The 16,238-nt window shown below is 35.9% G+C and overlaps 1 protein-coding gene across 1 annotated transcript; it reads left to right on the top strand.

Annotated features, from left to right (window-relative positions):
- Positions 1–9,026: 9,026 nt before the first annotated feature.
- LOC109168065 (uncharacterized mitochondrial protein AtMg00810-like) lies at positions 9,027–10,288 on the top strand. Its single transcript, XM_019317119.1, has 2 exons — positions 9,027–10,139; positions 10,262–10,288. The coding sequence occupies exons 1-2, from the start codon at positions 9,027–9,029 to the stop codon at positions 10,286–10,288; spliced, it is 1,140 nt and encodes a 379-aa protein (XP_019172664.1).
- The last annotated feature ends 5,950 nt before the right edge of the window (positions 10,289–16,238 follow it).

Here is a 16,238-nt window from a genome sequence, read left to right on the forward strand (position 1 = left end):
ACCACCCTTCTTCCCAAAGGGGTGGTGTCCACCATTGAACGCATCATTCGCAGCTTCCTTTGGGGTTCTAATGAAGGTGGTAGAAAATGTCATCTCGTCAATTGGAACACAGTAACGAGGTGCAAAGCCAATGGAGGGCTTGGGATTCGAAGATTAGAAGAGATGAACATCGCCTTCCTCGCGAAGCTTGGTTGGAGACTTATGTCTGGAGAGGATTCATTATGGGCTAGGATATTCATAAACAAATACTCCACGGCAAACATCCCCCCCCCCCCCCCCCCCCCACCCCCCTTGATGTAGCGTCTTAGGAGAAATATGTCCAATGCATGGAAAGGAATTCTCAAGAGTACTCCCGTCTTGGAAGCTGGTTCTAAAAAGCTTGTACGCGATGGTAAGAACACCTCATTTTGGTTGGAGGCCTGGATTGACAGTCGCCCTTTATGCGAGGCTGCTGTTCGTCAAATCCCTCCTTCTGATCTTCACCTTTCAGTCCATGAGTACTGGTTAGAGCCGCCTACCGGCTGGAAATGGGAGACATTCGCAGATTTCCTTCCGGAGGAACTACTCAACAAGATTGCTGCTACATTTCTCTGCACGGAGGATAACTTACAAGACCAAGTTGTCTGGAGTGGAGAGACCTCTGGCCTTTTCTCAGTCTCTTCAGCTTATGCCTTAGCAGTTGAGGATGCAAATACTACCACGATGGCAGGTTGGAACCATATTTGGAAGTTACGAGTGCCTAGCCGGATCAAAACCTTTCTTTGGCTTATTAGATACAACAAAGCCATGACGAATGCTAACAGAGCTAAACGTGGGTTCACATATGATACAAGTGCTGGGCATGTCCTAGAGTCATTGAGGATGTTGATCATGTGATGAGAATATGTCCCAAGGCCGAGGCAGTATGGAAGCCTCTTCTACCCGATTTCACGAGTCAATCTAATGCCCTCCCTTTCAACGAGTGGTTCAATCAGGGTGTGTCTGAAAGAAGACATGGCATATGTTCGTCCAGTCTGGTCAACCTATTTGCAGTCACCTCCTGGTGGATTTGGTGTTGGCGAAACGATGTTATTTTTAACAGCCTTGAGATACCCCCAAGCTCGAAATGCAACTGGATTGCTCACCAAATTAAGGAAATAGACACTGATTTTGCTAGAGCCTCATGCCCCATGGGTCTTGCTGAGGCCCCGGTTTGGAATTGTGCCTCCTGGTTGAAGCCTCAGGACTTGTATACTAAGATCAACATTGATGGTAGTGTCGATCAGCTAAACCTCCTGGCTGGCTGCGGGGGTGTTGCCAGAGATAGCTCTGGAAATTGGATCAAAGGCTTTACCAGTAACCTTGGTATCTGTTCCCCCCTCATGGCTGAGGCTTGGGCAGTTTTCAAAGGTGTCCAACTCGCCAAATTCCTTAAGCTTCATCAAGTTGTTTTCGAAAGTGATTGCAAGGAATTAGTAAAAGGGATCCTGTATGTTCAATACATTGGAGTCTTCCATGGCACATAATCTGATAGTATAGCATGCAGACGTGAACTTTGCTATATCCGTGATTGGAAGATTGCTTGGATCCCCTGCGAACATAATTGCACAGCGGACGCTCTTGCGAAGATTGTCGTCGCTCGTCCTCGTGGCTTTCACTGCCTTTCCCTACCCCCTGCTGAGATTTTGCACTTTTATGTTTCTGATCGTCTTGGCTTTCCATCATGGAGACATGGCCTTATGTAAAGAATGATGTTCTCTGGTTCTTAGTTAAATATATGGGTACCCCACCCCTTTTCTTTTAAAAAAAAGTATCATTTTAATTATATTACAATTTCATTTTTGACAATAATGTGCTATGTTTTTTAGTTTCATTTTTCACACACACTAGTTTCATTATAATAATACTAAAGTATCATTTTAATTCTACTACAATTTCATTCAACGATTATGGTCCATTATATAATAACTACATAATTTTTGAACCAGGATTCATAATGCAATATAAACCCTAGTTGATGGTATATAACAATTGTACGATAAATCGACCACATTAAGGAGACGCCAGAAACCTATTCCCACGGCCCACGCTCATGAAACTGGCAAATTATGCCCTGGAAACGTACACAAGGCCAAACGACGTCGTTTTTAGGAAAAATAAATAAAATCGCGGATGTGGAGTTAACGGCGCGCGTTGATCAAATTATGAATTTTCATAATCTCATAACAGAAAATTCATAATCACATAACAGAAAATTCATAATCGCATAACAGAAAATTCATAATCTCATAACTGAAAATTCATAATCTTATAACAGAAAATTCATAATCTCATGGTTCCAAAGTGAATGTGTAGGCATGGTTCCAAAGTGAATGTGCAGGTATGGATTCATAATTTATGAATGTCCGTGATTTCGGACGGGAATGTGTAGGCATGGTTCCAAAGTGAATGTGCAGGCATGAATTCATAATTTATGAATGTCTGAAATCATTGTTCACCACAAATTAAAGCGAAACCGCAAAATGTGAAAATGAAGAAGAAAAGTCACACAATTAAAAAAGAAAAAAAAAAAAAAAAAAAAAAAAAAAAAAAAAAAAAAGATAACGGTGTACTAACACCGTTGGAACCGTGTTCACCATGAATGGTGAACACGGTTCCATGGCATAACGCTCCCATGAAACTCATAGAATATCAATCTACAAATATATATAATGGGCAAATTATGTTGAGAAAGTATATGAACAGATACTACAATGTAATAGGGCCAGTAACATTCAAAAAAAAATGTTGTGCAATCGTGTGTACCATGCATGGTGCACACGGAATTGGATTCATAATTTCTATATTATAGATTCATAATTTCTATACTATAGAATCATAATTTCTATACTATATATTCATAATTATTGGACTCTATATTCACAATTACAAAACTTTATATTCATAATTTTCAATGTTTATATTCCCAATTGTTGAACTCTGTATTCACAAATCACAGACTATATGTTCATAATTTGATAACTATACAATTTAGAAAATTATAAATCTACACTACAGAAATTATGAATCTATAGTATAAAAATTGTGAATCTATAGTATAGAAATTATGAATCTACAGTTTAGAAATTATGAATCAATAGTATAGAAATTATGAATCAAATTCCGTGTGCACCTTGCATGGTGCACATGGTTGCACAGCATAACACTCATATATAATGTTAATCAATCGTTATACCGTGCACCGGGATGCACATAGCAATGTGCACCCCGCGCCTCCCAAAACGACGTCGTTTTGTTAAGTTGTGTGGGTAATTAACGCGACGAAAATGTATCTGTATTCAGTTATAAAATTCTGTGTTTTCAGGTATAAAATTCTGAGTTTTCAGGTATAAAATTCTGTACATTCAAAACATAGAATTTTTATCCTTTTAAAAAAGATTATGTGTTTTCAGGTATAAAATTTTGTGTTTTCAAGTATAAAATTCTGTGTTTTCTATTATATAATTCTGAACATTTGAAATATAAGAATTTTCAGTTATAAAATTCTGTGTTTTCAGGTATAAAATTCTGTATTTTCTATTATATAATTCTGTACATTCGAAACATGGAGATTTTCAGTTATAAAAATTCTGTATTTTCAGGTATAAAATTCTGTGTTTTCAGCTATAAAATTCTGTGTTTTCTATTATACAATTCTGTACATTCGAAATATGAATTTTGTTTTTAAGGAATTAACAGCAGACACGTGAAAAAGGTACAAAACAACATCGTTTTGGGCCAAGGCGCACAATGCATTGTGCGCCCTGGTGCACTGTATAATTTCAATAGTTATGTTGTGCTACCGTGTGCACCATACCATGCATGGTGCACACGGTTGCAGAACGACGTCGTTTTAATTAAAAACGTGCGTCCCATTTAAAAAAAAAAAAAAAACAAGTTTCGATTCCCCTCAAAGCATTATGTTATTCATTCATTCTGGATTTTTAGTTCATTCATTCTGGATTTTTAGTTCATTCATTGTGGATATTTAGTTCATTCGTTGTGGATATTTAGGTCATTCATAATGGATATTTAGTTCATTCATTGTGGATTTTTAGTTATTCATTCATTGTGGATATTTAGTTCATTCATTGTGGATATATAAATTCAAATTGTGCACAAAAAAAATGCTATTATTGGGAATCGAACATGAATTTTTTTTTTTAAGTGGGACATGCATTTTTAGTCAAAATAATGTCATTTTGTAACCGTGTGTATCATGCAGTTGCACAGCATAATTTGCGGTATAATTTGCTACTGCTAATAGTAATTAAAAAAAAAATCTTTTTGCTTGGAAAAGCCCAAGAATGTTTAAAAGAATTGTGTTCATTGGAGTGACCCATACATTTATATAGGCCATGAAAGCAGGTCAGCAGCTGAAATATATTACAGGCCCATTTATCTATTGTCTACCAATGCAATTATCAGTCGTTATATCGTGGACCGCGGTACATAATCAATTATACACTGCGCATCAAAACGGCATCGTTTCTTTAAGTAAAGAAACGGCACGCTGTTAGTGTTAACAGAGTGACACTACAGTGTATCTAAACCGACACTGCCTCACGTATTATTTTTATATTATCAAATGAAACTGCAGTTATATCAAAATGATATTGTAGTTATGGTGAAATGAAACTGCAGTATATATAAAATGAAACTGAATAACATTTCACATATTTAAGTGTATATTGTACAATGAAACTGTATATCAAAATGATCATGTAGTTGTGTTTTAATGAAAGTATAGTGTATATAAAATAAAATTAAATAACATTTTCACATATTTGAGTGTATAAATATTGAATGAAACTGTAGTTATATCAAAATGAAACTGTAGTTGTGTTGAACTGAAACTGCAATGTATACAAAATGAAACTGAAGAACAGAGTTATTTTTTGCGGAACGGTGCGCAACGGCGCAAAACGAATTCCGTTTTTTTTTTCATTAAATAAAACGACGTCGTTTTGATGCGCGGTGCATAATCGATTATGCACCACAGTGCACGATATAATTTGCCTGCAATTATTATTATTATTATTATTATTATTATTATTATTATTATTATTATAGTCCAATGATTAATTTTTGAAGTTTGAGTTAATGATAATATTATTAAGAAAAGAAAGTACAGTAATATACCAGAAGTCCAGAAGATGATAGCAGTTATCTGACAAAAGCGAAAGAGCAACATTGAAACAGACAGCTTGTTACTAATTATTTGTGTGTCTGTTGTTAAAACGTCATCACCACTTCTTTATTCCTTTGCTTGTGTTATTTTCTCATTGGAATAATATAATATATGCCATAGGTCTATAGTCTCCATACAACCCTCTGCAGAAGAATCTGTTTGTACTCTCTTCATTTATATAAGACCTTTTCTTTTAGAATTGCAATTCAGGTTCTTTGAAGCTCTATAGTCATGAATTTTTTTTATGATTTTTGGTCCAAGTACGAGAGAAGGGGATGATAGAAGAGGGAAAAAAAAAAAAGAAAAAAATTAATAAATTTGCATTCGTAAAAAAAAAAAAAAAAAAAAAAAAAAAAAAAAAAAAAGAGGCTAACAAAAGAAAAAAATTAATAAATTTTACATGCCCGGCTGGCACGTGCATGCTAGACACAACAGTGCTCAATTTGCGCCTCAGCAATTATATCGTGGATCATGGTCCACAAAGCTTTGTGGACCATGGTCCAAAAACGGCTGTCGTTACAGTTAACAGAGTCCGTATTTTTGGTGTGTTAATTACAAAATGAAACTATAGTATATCTAAAATAAAACTGCTTCACATATTGTTTTTATATTATCAAATGAAAATGTAATTGAATTGAAATGAAACTGTAGTTGTGTTTGTGAATAATATGTTAAGTATTATTATTATTTCCTCTTGTAATAAGTTATTTAATATGTGGTGTTAGACTAGTCAGCTTAGAATAGTCTATTAGTCAGGAGACTTTTACGTGTAGCTATTATCTTTAGTATTAGTTTCTATCTCTGTAACCGAATTCTAATTCAATCGCATTTCATCTGGTATCAGCTAAGCCGTAGGTTAGATCCTCCGCCTTTCTCTCTCCCTACCGTCGATTCATCTCCGTTGTCGACTAATTCCTCTGAGAGGACTGTTACCGCCGGTACACCACCGCCGGCCACCACCCCAAACACCCTAGCCACAACCCATCACTTTGTTTCAATCAAACTCACCTCAAGAAATTTTCTGTTTTGGCGCACGCAGCTCGTGCCGTTCCTCCGGGGATAAGGCGTGCTCGGTTACGTGGACGGTGAAACCCCGTGTCCGCCGCCGATGATTGACCCACCGCCGTTCGACGACTTAGGCGCCACCACTGCCGTGCCTCAGGTCAATCCAGCGCACCGGGTCTGGATGCAACAAGACCAGTCCATCCTTTCTCTTTTGATTTCATCGTTGCCAGAAGAGGTAATGTACTTGGCGGTTGGCCGGAACACCTCGCGGGAAGTATGGCAATCCATCACCGCCGCTCTTGGGTCGTCCACACGTGCGCGTTGCTTGAATTTGCTCGGACAATTCCAATCGTTGTGGCAAGGCAACAGTTCGCCGGCCGAGTTTTTGGGAAGGGCGCAGCTCCTAGTGGAAGACTTGGCTCTCGCCGACCGGCCGGTGTCTTTAGACGAACATAATCTGTTCGTATTCCTGGGTCTCCGCCCGGAGTTCAGGGCCATGGCAGCTTCCTTGACGGTATCAGGTAATCCGATAACCATCCCTCAGCTGTCTGATTTCCTACAGGCGCAAGAATTTATTCTTGCTGATGACTATCCGTCGCCGGCTTCTGGAGCGTCGCCGGGGTCTCATTCTGGCCTGTACACTACCCGTGGCTGAGGTAATCAGAATGGCGATGGCCATTCCCGTGGTGGACGTGGCCGTGGAGGTCGCGGCGGGAACGGCCGTGGTGGTCGCAATGGCCGAGGTAATCCTCCGAGGTGCCAGATTTGACGCGCCATCGGGCACACCGCCGTTCATTGTTTCAAGAGATACAACGCCCTGCCACCCGCTCAGGCAAATCTGACCATCGCCGGTGATGAGTCCGCATCCAGTGCTGTCAACAACTGGTTCCCGGACACTGGCGCATCTGCCCATGCCACGCCCGACACGTCAATGATGTCTCTGTCTGATGAGTATAATGGCAATGACGTCCTGCGAGTCGGTAATGGCGCAGGTTTGGTTATTTCACGCGTTGGTTCTGCATCTATTCCTTCCATGTCTAAATCTCTTCAATTGTCAAATATATTGCATGTGCCCGATTTGTCTGTCCCATTACTTTCAGTTCAAAGATTTACTAATGAAAACAACGTGTTCTTTGAATTTCACAAAGATTGTTTTTTTTTGTGAAGGATTCAATACCCCGGGCAACTCTGCTTAAAGGTTCCACTTCTGGAGGGCTATACACACTTCCGCTGTCTCAGTCACGTTTCGCGTTCATAAGTTCCCGAACTCCAGTCATGTGGCACCGCAGGCTTTGCCACCCACATAATCGGGTCCTAAATAAAGTTCTCCAGACTTGTCCGGTTGAAAATAAATCAAAGTCAATGGGCGTGTGCACCTCGTTTCATCTCGGAAAATCGTCCCGATTTCCGTTAGATAGGGTCAATTCTTGTAGTGCAAATGTATTAGATTTGTTGTACACGGACGTTTGGGGTCCGTCTCCCATTATTTATAGTACTGGTTTTCGTTATTTCCTTCTGTTTGTAGACGATTATTCCTGCTTTACCTGGTTTTATCCTTTATGGGTAAAGATGGACGTATATAAATGTTTCGAGTCGTTCCGTGTCATGGTAGAACGGCAATTCTCGCGTGCGTTCTATCAAATCAATTCAATCCGACCTAGGGGGCGAATACCGAAAACTACATAACACATTTCAATCCCTTGGCATAAATCATAGACAGTCATGTGCTTACACGCACAAACAAAATGGACGGGTAGAGCGCCGGAATAGGCACATTGTCGAAACCGGGTTAGCTCTACTCGCTGAAAGCTCAGTCCCACTACAGTACTGGGACTACGCCTTTGAAACAGCCACGACCTTAATAAATTATTTGCCTTCCTCCGTCGTACAGTTCCAAAGTCCCTACTCACGTCTTTATAACATGTACCCACCGTATACATTCTTACGAGTGTTCGGGTGTCGGTGCTACCCCTATCTACGGCCTTATAATCGCCATAAGATAGAGTATCGCTTCGCCCCATGTGTCTTCTTAGGTTACCCACCGTCCTATAGGGGATATAGATGCATGGACTTAACAACTGGAAAAATCTATATCTGTCGTCATGTCCGGTTTGACGAAGCTACTTTTCCCTTTTCAGATACAGTTGTGCAAAACACACCAAAACAAGCAACACCCGCGGCACCTTGGGCAGTCGGGCCCTTAGTCCCGCAACCCACACTGCCTCCAGTTACGGTTCCGCCACCCCCCGAGCTGGAGCCCATACCATTGGCTAGTGAGCCTGCTCCGTTAGCTACCGAGCCTGTTCCATTAGCTATTAGGGCACCGGCCAGAGGTCGTCGCAGAAAACCACCAACACCAGTCGTCTCACATGTTATGCGTCTCCGGCGTATGACTCAAGGTACAGATGAGCAGTTTCACGCTCTAAGTGCTACTACAGATCCCACTTGCTACTCTCAAGCTGTAGGGCATCCACATTGGCGTGACGCCATGGACCAGGAGTTTAATGCACTCCTCCACAACAACACTTGGAAACTAGTTCCAGCAGAACCACATATGAATGTAATTGGGTGTAGGTGGGTCTTTAGAACCAAACGCAACGCAGATGGCTCTGTTGAGAGATACAAAGCAAGGCTTGTTGCCAAGGGGTTCAATCAAGTAGCCGGTGAGGACTTCTTTGACACTTTCAGTCCGGTTGTCAAGCCAACTACAGTTCGACTACTATTCTCACTAGCTGTGTCGCATAACTGGACCTTACGACAACTTGATGTCCATAATGCATTTCTAAATGGACATCTAACATAAACGGTATACATGAAACAACCGCCAGGGTATGAAGATCCCATGCATCCAGGTCACGTCTGCCATCTCCAACGCTCTCTATATGGTTTGAAACAGGCTCCCCGTGCCTGGTTCAAACGGCTGCATGATTTCTTACTCTCTACAGGGTTCGCCTCATCCAAGACGGATGTCTCTCTTTTCCACTACACCGCTGGTTCAGCTCGGGTCTTTTTATTGGTGTATGTGGACGACATAATCATGCTGGGTAATGACGCCGTACTAATTGACACTCTCCTTAAACAGCTATCCACGATGTTCAAGATTCGAGACTTGGGGACACCTGGGTTCTTTTTGGGCATTGAAACAGGGAAGGTAAACGATGGTATGCTTCTCTCGCAGCATCACTACATGGGTGATATTCTCACACGTGCAGGAATGATGGACTGCAAGCCGTTGGCCACTCCTGCTGCTGTTACCCAGGCTGTTTCTCTATCTGCGCAACCATTTGAAAATCCTACTCAATATCGTCGCATTGTGGGGGCTTTACAGTATTTGACGATTACTCGTCCCGATTTGTCCTATGCAGTCAATAGACTGTGTCAGTTCATGCACTCGCCGACTGAAGACCACTGGAGCCTGCTAAAACGAGTTCTCCGTTATGTCAAGGGTACTCAAGACTATGGGTTGCGTCTATCACCGTCGTCATCAACTGACTTACATGCCTTTTCAGATTCGGACTGGGCCGGATGTCCAGTTGATAGGAAAAGCACGAGTGGTTATGCTGTCTTTCTAGGCTCCAATCTCATTTCATGGTTATCCAGAAAACAGCGAACAGTTGCTCGCTCGTCTACCGAGGCAGAGTATAAAGCTCTTGCTGATGTTTCCACGGAAGTCACTTGGGTTGTTTCTCTGCTCCGGGAACTTGGGTTACACTCCGGTCAGCCTTCTACTTTTTGGTGTGACAATTTGGGCGCCACATATCTCTGTGCCAATCCGGTCTTTCATGCTCGTACAAAGCATGTTGAAATATATTATCATTTCGTACGAGACAAGGTAGCCTCCGGTGACTTCATTGTTAACTTTGTTTCAACAAAAGATCAACTGGCAGATATCTTCACCAAACCGCTTCCGGGTCCTCGCTTCCAGGTTTTACGTGACAAGCTCAATGTGGTTGCACACCCACCTTGTGCTTGAGGGGGTGTGTGAATAATATGTTAAGTATTATTATTATTTCCTCTTGTAATAAGTTATTTAATATGTGGTGTTAGACTAGTCAGCTTAGAATAGTCTATTAGTTAGGGACTTTTACGTGTAGCTATTATCTTTAGTATTAGTCTCTATCTCTGTAACCGAATTCTAATTCAATCGCATTTTATCGTGTTGAAATGAAACTATAGTGTATATAAAATGAAACTGAATAGCAGTTTCACATATTTGAGTGTTTGTTGTCCAGTGAAACTGTAGTTATATCGAAATGATACTGTAGTGTAGTTGTGTTGTAACGAAACTATAGTGTATATAAAATTAAACTAAATAACAGTTTCACATATTTGAGTGTATAATGTCGAATGAAACTGTAGTTATAAAGAAATGAAATTGTAGTTGTGTTGAAATGAAACAAAATGAAACTGAATATGTTATACAAACAAAATTACTTTTTGCGGAACAACGCGGAACGGGTGCCGTTTCTTTTCATTAAAAGAAACGGTACCGTTTTGATGCCTGGACTATAATACATTGTGAACTGCGTTCCACAGTAAAATTTGCCATGGTTCCACAGTAAAATTTGCCATTTGCGCGGTCTGCGCGTCAGTTAGTCCAAAGTTGGGCCCACACAAAACTTATATTTGCAGGAATAAAAACTCAAAATAAATAAATAAATAAATAAATCTCTCCCCATTTATTCAAAACTCCTCCCTAATATTTTCTCCTTAAAAGACATACCAAAATGCACAAATGGTTATAGTGTATTTTTTTTTTTTTTTTAAATGGTTATAGTGTATTTAGTTCATATGTTATACAACTTATCACTTTTAATTTTCAAGTTATCAATAAAATGGTATGTTTAGTCTTTGTTAATGATTATGCTAAATTTTATTGTTATTTATTTTTTTAAAAAATATTTGACTGTAGCTAGTAAAATATCAAAAGTGTTAGTTAACTCAGAGTTAAAATTGATAGCCCGTATAACATAGATATTTGAATTTATTTGGAAAATATTATGCGAATTCTCATTGTCTACTTTCAATTTTTATTTTCATTCACAAAATTTTGAGTAAACATTTGCATTGATACCCATTCGAAAAAAATAGTTTATCCATGTTCGCTAAATCAAAAAATAAAATTAAAGAATCTATATAATAGAATTCAATTTATTAGTATCTTATAAATCAAGAATGTTTAATTGTGAAGTCTAACTTAACAAATTACCTAATTCTAGTGTTAACATAGAGCATCTCCAAGGGAGCACTAAAACTACAAAAATCAACGCCAAAACATCATCCCACCATTTTGTTGAACTCTAACCAGCGCCATCCCTGCGTCAAAACACCAAATTATTTGGTGTTGATGAACAGTGTCGCGCCATATATGGCGCGGTACTGTTCATCAACGTCAAATGTGGAAGGACAGCCAAATTACAATCCTACTCTTATTTCCTTTTCTAATTCCAAATGTATCCTTATTTGTTTTATATGTAATTTTTGTATTTTGTTAAATACTTATATTTAAAGTTTGTAATGATAAATATAAATTATACTATTTTAAAGATCACATTGAAGCGATCGAAACAAGACTAATATTGAATATATATTAATTAAAATTTCAAATACATGTTGTATGTTAAATGTACTACATATTTATGCTATATTATTATTGTGAAATAAACTAAAATTTTAAAAATATTTTTAAATTTGATTTTTTAAATAATTAATTTTATGAAAAAAAGATTAATGTTAATAAAAATTATTATTTACATCACAAATTATATTTTTATTAAACTAATTAAGTACAAATTAAATTATATTAAACTAATTAAATTCGAACTAATAATTGAGAAATCAAATTATTTTAATGTAAAAATTTGGTGTTTTGGTGTAAATGGATTAGAAATTAATAAAATTTGGTGTGAAAATATTTTGAGAATATTTCTTTTGATATGATATTTAGTGAAGAAATTTGGTGTTTTGGTGTAGAGTTCTACTACATATACTCCCAAATCTTACTCCCTCAAATTTACTCCCTAATGGAGAGTTTTGATAGGTTATTTTTCTTCATGTGGGTCCCTGTAAAGTGTATATATCAATATTTTAAGTGTAAGAGTAAAAATAAGGAGTATGAAATGGGAGTAAATGGAGTATTTTCCTTTGGTGTAATATGAGTTGGAGATGACCTTAGAACATCCACATCAGTAAATAATGTGGGGAGAATGCAGCATTAATTCACTCAGTTCAAGTTTATAATTAATGTGGGGGAGAATAGATTTGGAAAGAATATTGACTTTGCAAATGTCAAAAATTATGTCAGAAATTTAAAAATGGAGGAACAGTTGTTGTGCGCGTTTCGCGCACAGCAGCAGCCCACACGGGCGCGTGCAATGCACGCGCCCGCCCGAGGGCGATCGGTACGGCTGAACCTTTTTTTTTTTTTTTTTTTTTTTTTTCGGTTTTTGTTTTTTAGTTTTGGTTTTTTTTTTTTTCCTCCCCTTCCCACATTCTCTTTTCTAATCACTCTTACATTATTGGCAAATTATGTTGTGCATCTGTATGCACCCTGCATGGTGCATACGGATGCAAAAACGACGTCGTTTTGCAAAAAACGCGCGCCCTACTTAAAAAAAAAAAAATCAGTTTCGATTCCCAGCAATAACATTATGTTATTCATTTTTAGTTCATTCGTTTTGGATTTTTTAGTTATGAAATTCTGGAAGTGTAGTTATGCAATTCTGGATGTGTAGTTATGAAGTTATGGATGTGTAGTTATGCAATTCTGAAATTATAGTTATGCAATTCTGAAAGTGTAGTTATGCTATTCTGGATGTGTAGTTATGCAATTCTGGAAGTATAGTTACGCAATTCTAAAAGTATAGTTATGAAATTATGGATTTATAATGAAATTATGGATCTGTAGTTATGCAATTCTGAATTTTTTTTTTAAAGTTAGACGTCAAAACGACGTCGTTTTTGCATCCGTATGCACCATGTATGGTGCATACGAATGCACAGTATAACGCTCCTACATTATCTCCACATTCTTCTCAACTGATGCGAATGCTTTTATAAGCCTATTGCCTTATTGGTGGAAAGTACCATAACCCTTTACACATTATCCTGTTCAAAAGTGAAATCTGATTCTAGACACGTGTCAAGTGATGGTGGCTTCAGCTAAAAAGATCTGCCCCACTAAAATAGGGTGGGACTTCACGCGCCATATCGCACACTCTCTGCTCGTGAAGTTGGGAATCCATCACGAAAGTCTAATCGTGAGTCGTGACGGCGATGTCACCAACAGACGCAACCGGGGCCCACCTCACTCCCTCATTTTTCCGTTGCGGCACCGGTCCCACCTTTTTTTAAAAAAAATTATTTTCCAGGAGGCTCTCAATGTTTTTTTGGGTGACGTGTCTGCTCCTTGCTCCACCTACAGTGTCCTGCTGTCCTACGCTGGCGGACGTGTCGTCTCCCGCGTTTTCTGTCCACTTGAGGCGAGTCCGGTAATTGCAAGGTGTGAGCTGAACGTAAATGTGGATACTGTCCTACGCTGACGGAATTTGCTATTTTTATGGAAAATGCATATTTTAATCAAGATGATGGCATGAAAGTTATTATTAATATAACTACTATTTGTGCCCGTGCGTTGCACGGAATGAATTTGTTATAATATTTTAAAAATATTTAGATTGATATACAATTGTATAAATTATAGCATCGAATATTATATAATATAATTGAAGAATTGAGTTGCACCGATTATGTTTTATGATGTTATCAATGCTTGAATTCAAGTAAATAATTTCTTAATTAATAGCTAACGTGTAGATATACGCATTCGTTGCTGTAACGGTAGAGATTTTATATATCAGTGTTTATAATTTGTATTAATTGGGCTAATTAATTCGTTGTCTAGCAACTTAGTTATAGAAATTATTTATATGAAAGTTATATTTTCTATGTAGATATATAGCAATTTTGTCATCTTTGTATATTAAAAAACATAATATCAATGGCTTGAATTATACATTATTGAAAATCTCTTTGTAGACGACATTGGTAGTAACGGGATTTTATTCATCCCCGTCTAGAATTAAAACAATCAGACCATCAGGATGGGTGACTCGAAAAATAGTCACATACAATTAACCGTGATTAAAGACTGATTTTTTTGGTAATAACTCAACGTGAATCATTGTTCACATCTTTGAATTATTTATTTTTTTCTTTACCTATTATAAACAGAAATTACGATATTTATCAAATTGTATTTTTAAAAAAAAAAAATATAACATTTACACAAGTTATGAGGGGTTAAAAAATATTTTTAAAATATTTTTATTAATATGTATTTTTATTTTAAAATATTTTTCAGCAATCCAAACACTACATTAGCTCCCCATAAAAAACTGATAAAGAAAAGTCACTTCATTAAGAAAATTAAAACTAATTAAAGTAAATCTAATCATGCTATATTTAATTGTAACTGTATATTGATTTCATTTTGAAATCATTGGTTCACATATTTAATTTTTTTAATTATTATAAATTATAATTTATAAACATGAAGGATATTGTACTAATTAATTTATGATAAAGAAAAGTCATATCATTAAGGGGTAAAATTGTACTATACACATGTTATGAGGGGTTAAAAAATATTTTAAAATTATTTTTTGTTAGTAAGTATTTAAAAAAAAAATAATTTCCAGCAACCCAAACACTCACTTAGTCTCCCATCAAAAAATTGATAAAGAAAAGTCATATCATACCTTAAGGGTATTAAAACTAATTAAAGTAAATGTAATCATGCTATATTTATTTGTAACTGTACATTAGTTTCATTTTGAAATTATTTGTTCACATAGTTGAATTATTTATTTATTTTATTTAAATATTATAAACATAAATGATATTTTACTAATTAATTTATGATATTTATCAAATTGTATTTTTTAAATATAGTGCTTTATCCATGCATTGCACGAAATTTTATTTTTGTTATTGGGAATTTAAAATAAAAAAATTAAAAAGATGTTAAAATGTATAATATAATAATATAGTTGGACTTTTATATATTTAGTCAAGTATCTATTTTCATAACATACAAAATTGAAATTAAAATTTTGTATGGTTAATATAATCTCTAATCATGTACATATTTAGATAAATTTATAAAAAAAAATTTATATAATTAAGTTGATTTATTTCAAATTGTATTAATATGAATATAAGAAAATCCTATAATATAATTTCATTAATTATAATTTATATTGATAGATTTATACTTAAAAAATTATATTTAGAAATTTAAAGAGTATATGTATGTATATTAAAAATATTATAAATATTCATGTTTTGTTAAATTTATAATTTCATTTCTTTAATTATATTTCATATTTTATTAATTATAATTTAATGAAATTGTCACAAATATTTCTATGGAAGAAATCATATATTTCTCAATTTCATTAATTATATTAATTATAATTACCAAATTTTGTGGCAATTATCACAATAATTTCATTAATTATAACATTTGTTTTCTTCCAATATTTAAATACATTACCATAAAATTACCATAATAATAACACAAAAGAAAGAAAAAAAAATTATGAGAATAATCTATATCTATATATAATTAAAAGTAAAATCCTCCTAACCAAGTTTATCCCCAAAACTTAGGGGCATATATATATATATATACATATATATATATATATATATATATATATATATATATATATATATATATATATATATAAATTGCTATTTACCATATATGCATATTTTGTGTTTATATAGTATAATTTTTGGTATCAAATATTTGAATGGTAATAAACGGGAGAAAATGTCAACATACAAATGATAATTCTTTCATTACTATACTAATTTTAATGGTAATTCATTAATTACTATATTTCATGATGAGTCAGTGTGTTCATGTCCATCATTTTTCAAAAAACATAGAAATGAAATAGTCAATTATTAAAATTGTTTATGATTTCGTTTTTAATTTTTGTCTAAAGTTAAAGAT

This window comes from Ipomoea nil, unplaced genomic scaffold (genome assembly GCF_001879475.1).
Source record: "Ipomoea nil cultivar Tokyo-kokei standard unplaced genomic scaffold, Asagao_1.1 scaffold3172, whole genome shotgun sequence".
Classification (NCBI taxonomy): Eukaryota; Viridiplantae; Streptophyta; class Magnoliopsida; order Solanales; family Convolvulaceae; genus Ipomoea; species Ipomoea nil.

Bases quoted from the DNA above. Each gene is read 5' to 3' on its own strand.
- LOC109168065 (XM_019317119.1), top strand. From the start codon at position 9,027: ATGAAACAACCGCCAGGGTATGAAGATCCCATGCATCCAGGTCACGTC. The intron at 10,140-10,261 runs GTTTTACGTGAC...ATGTGGTGTTAG, and splicing joins TTCCGGGTCCTCGCTTCCAG to ACTAGTCAGCTTAGAATAGT.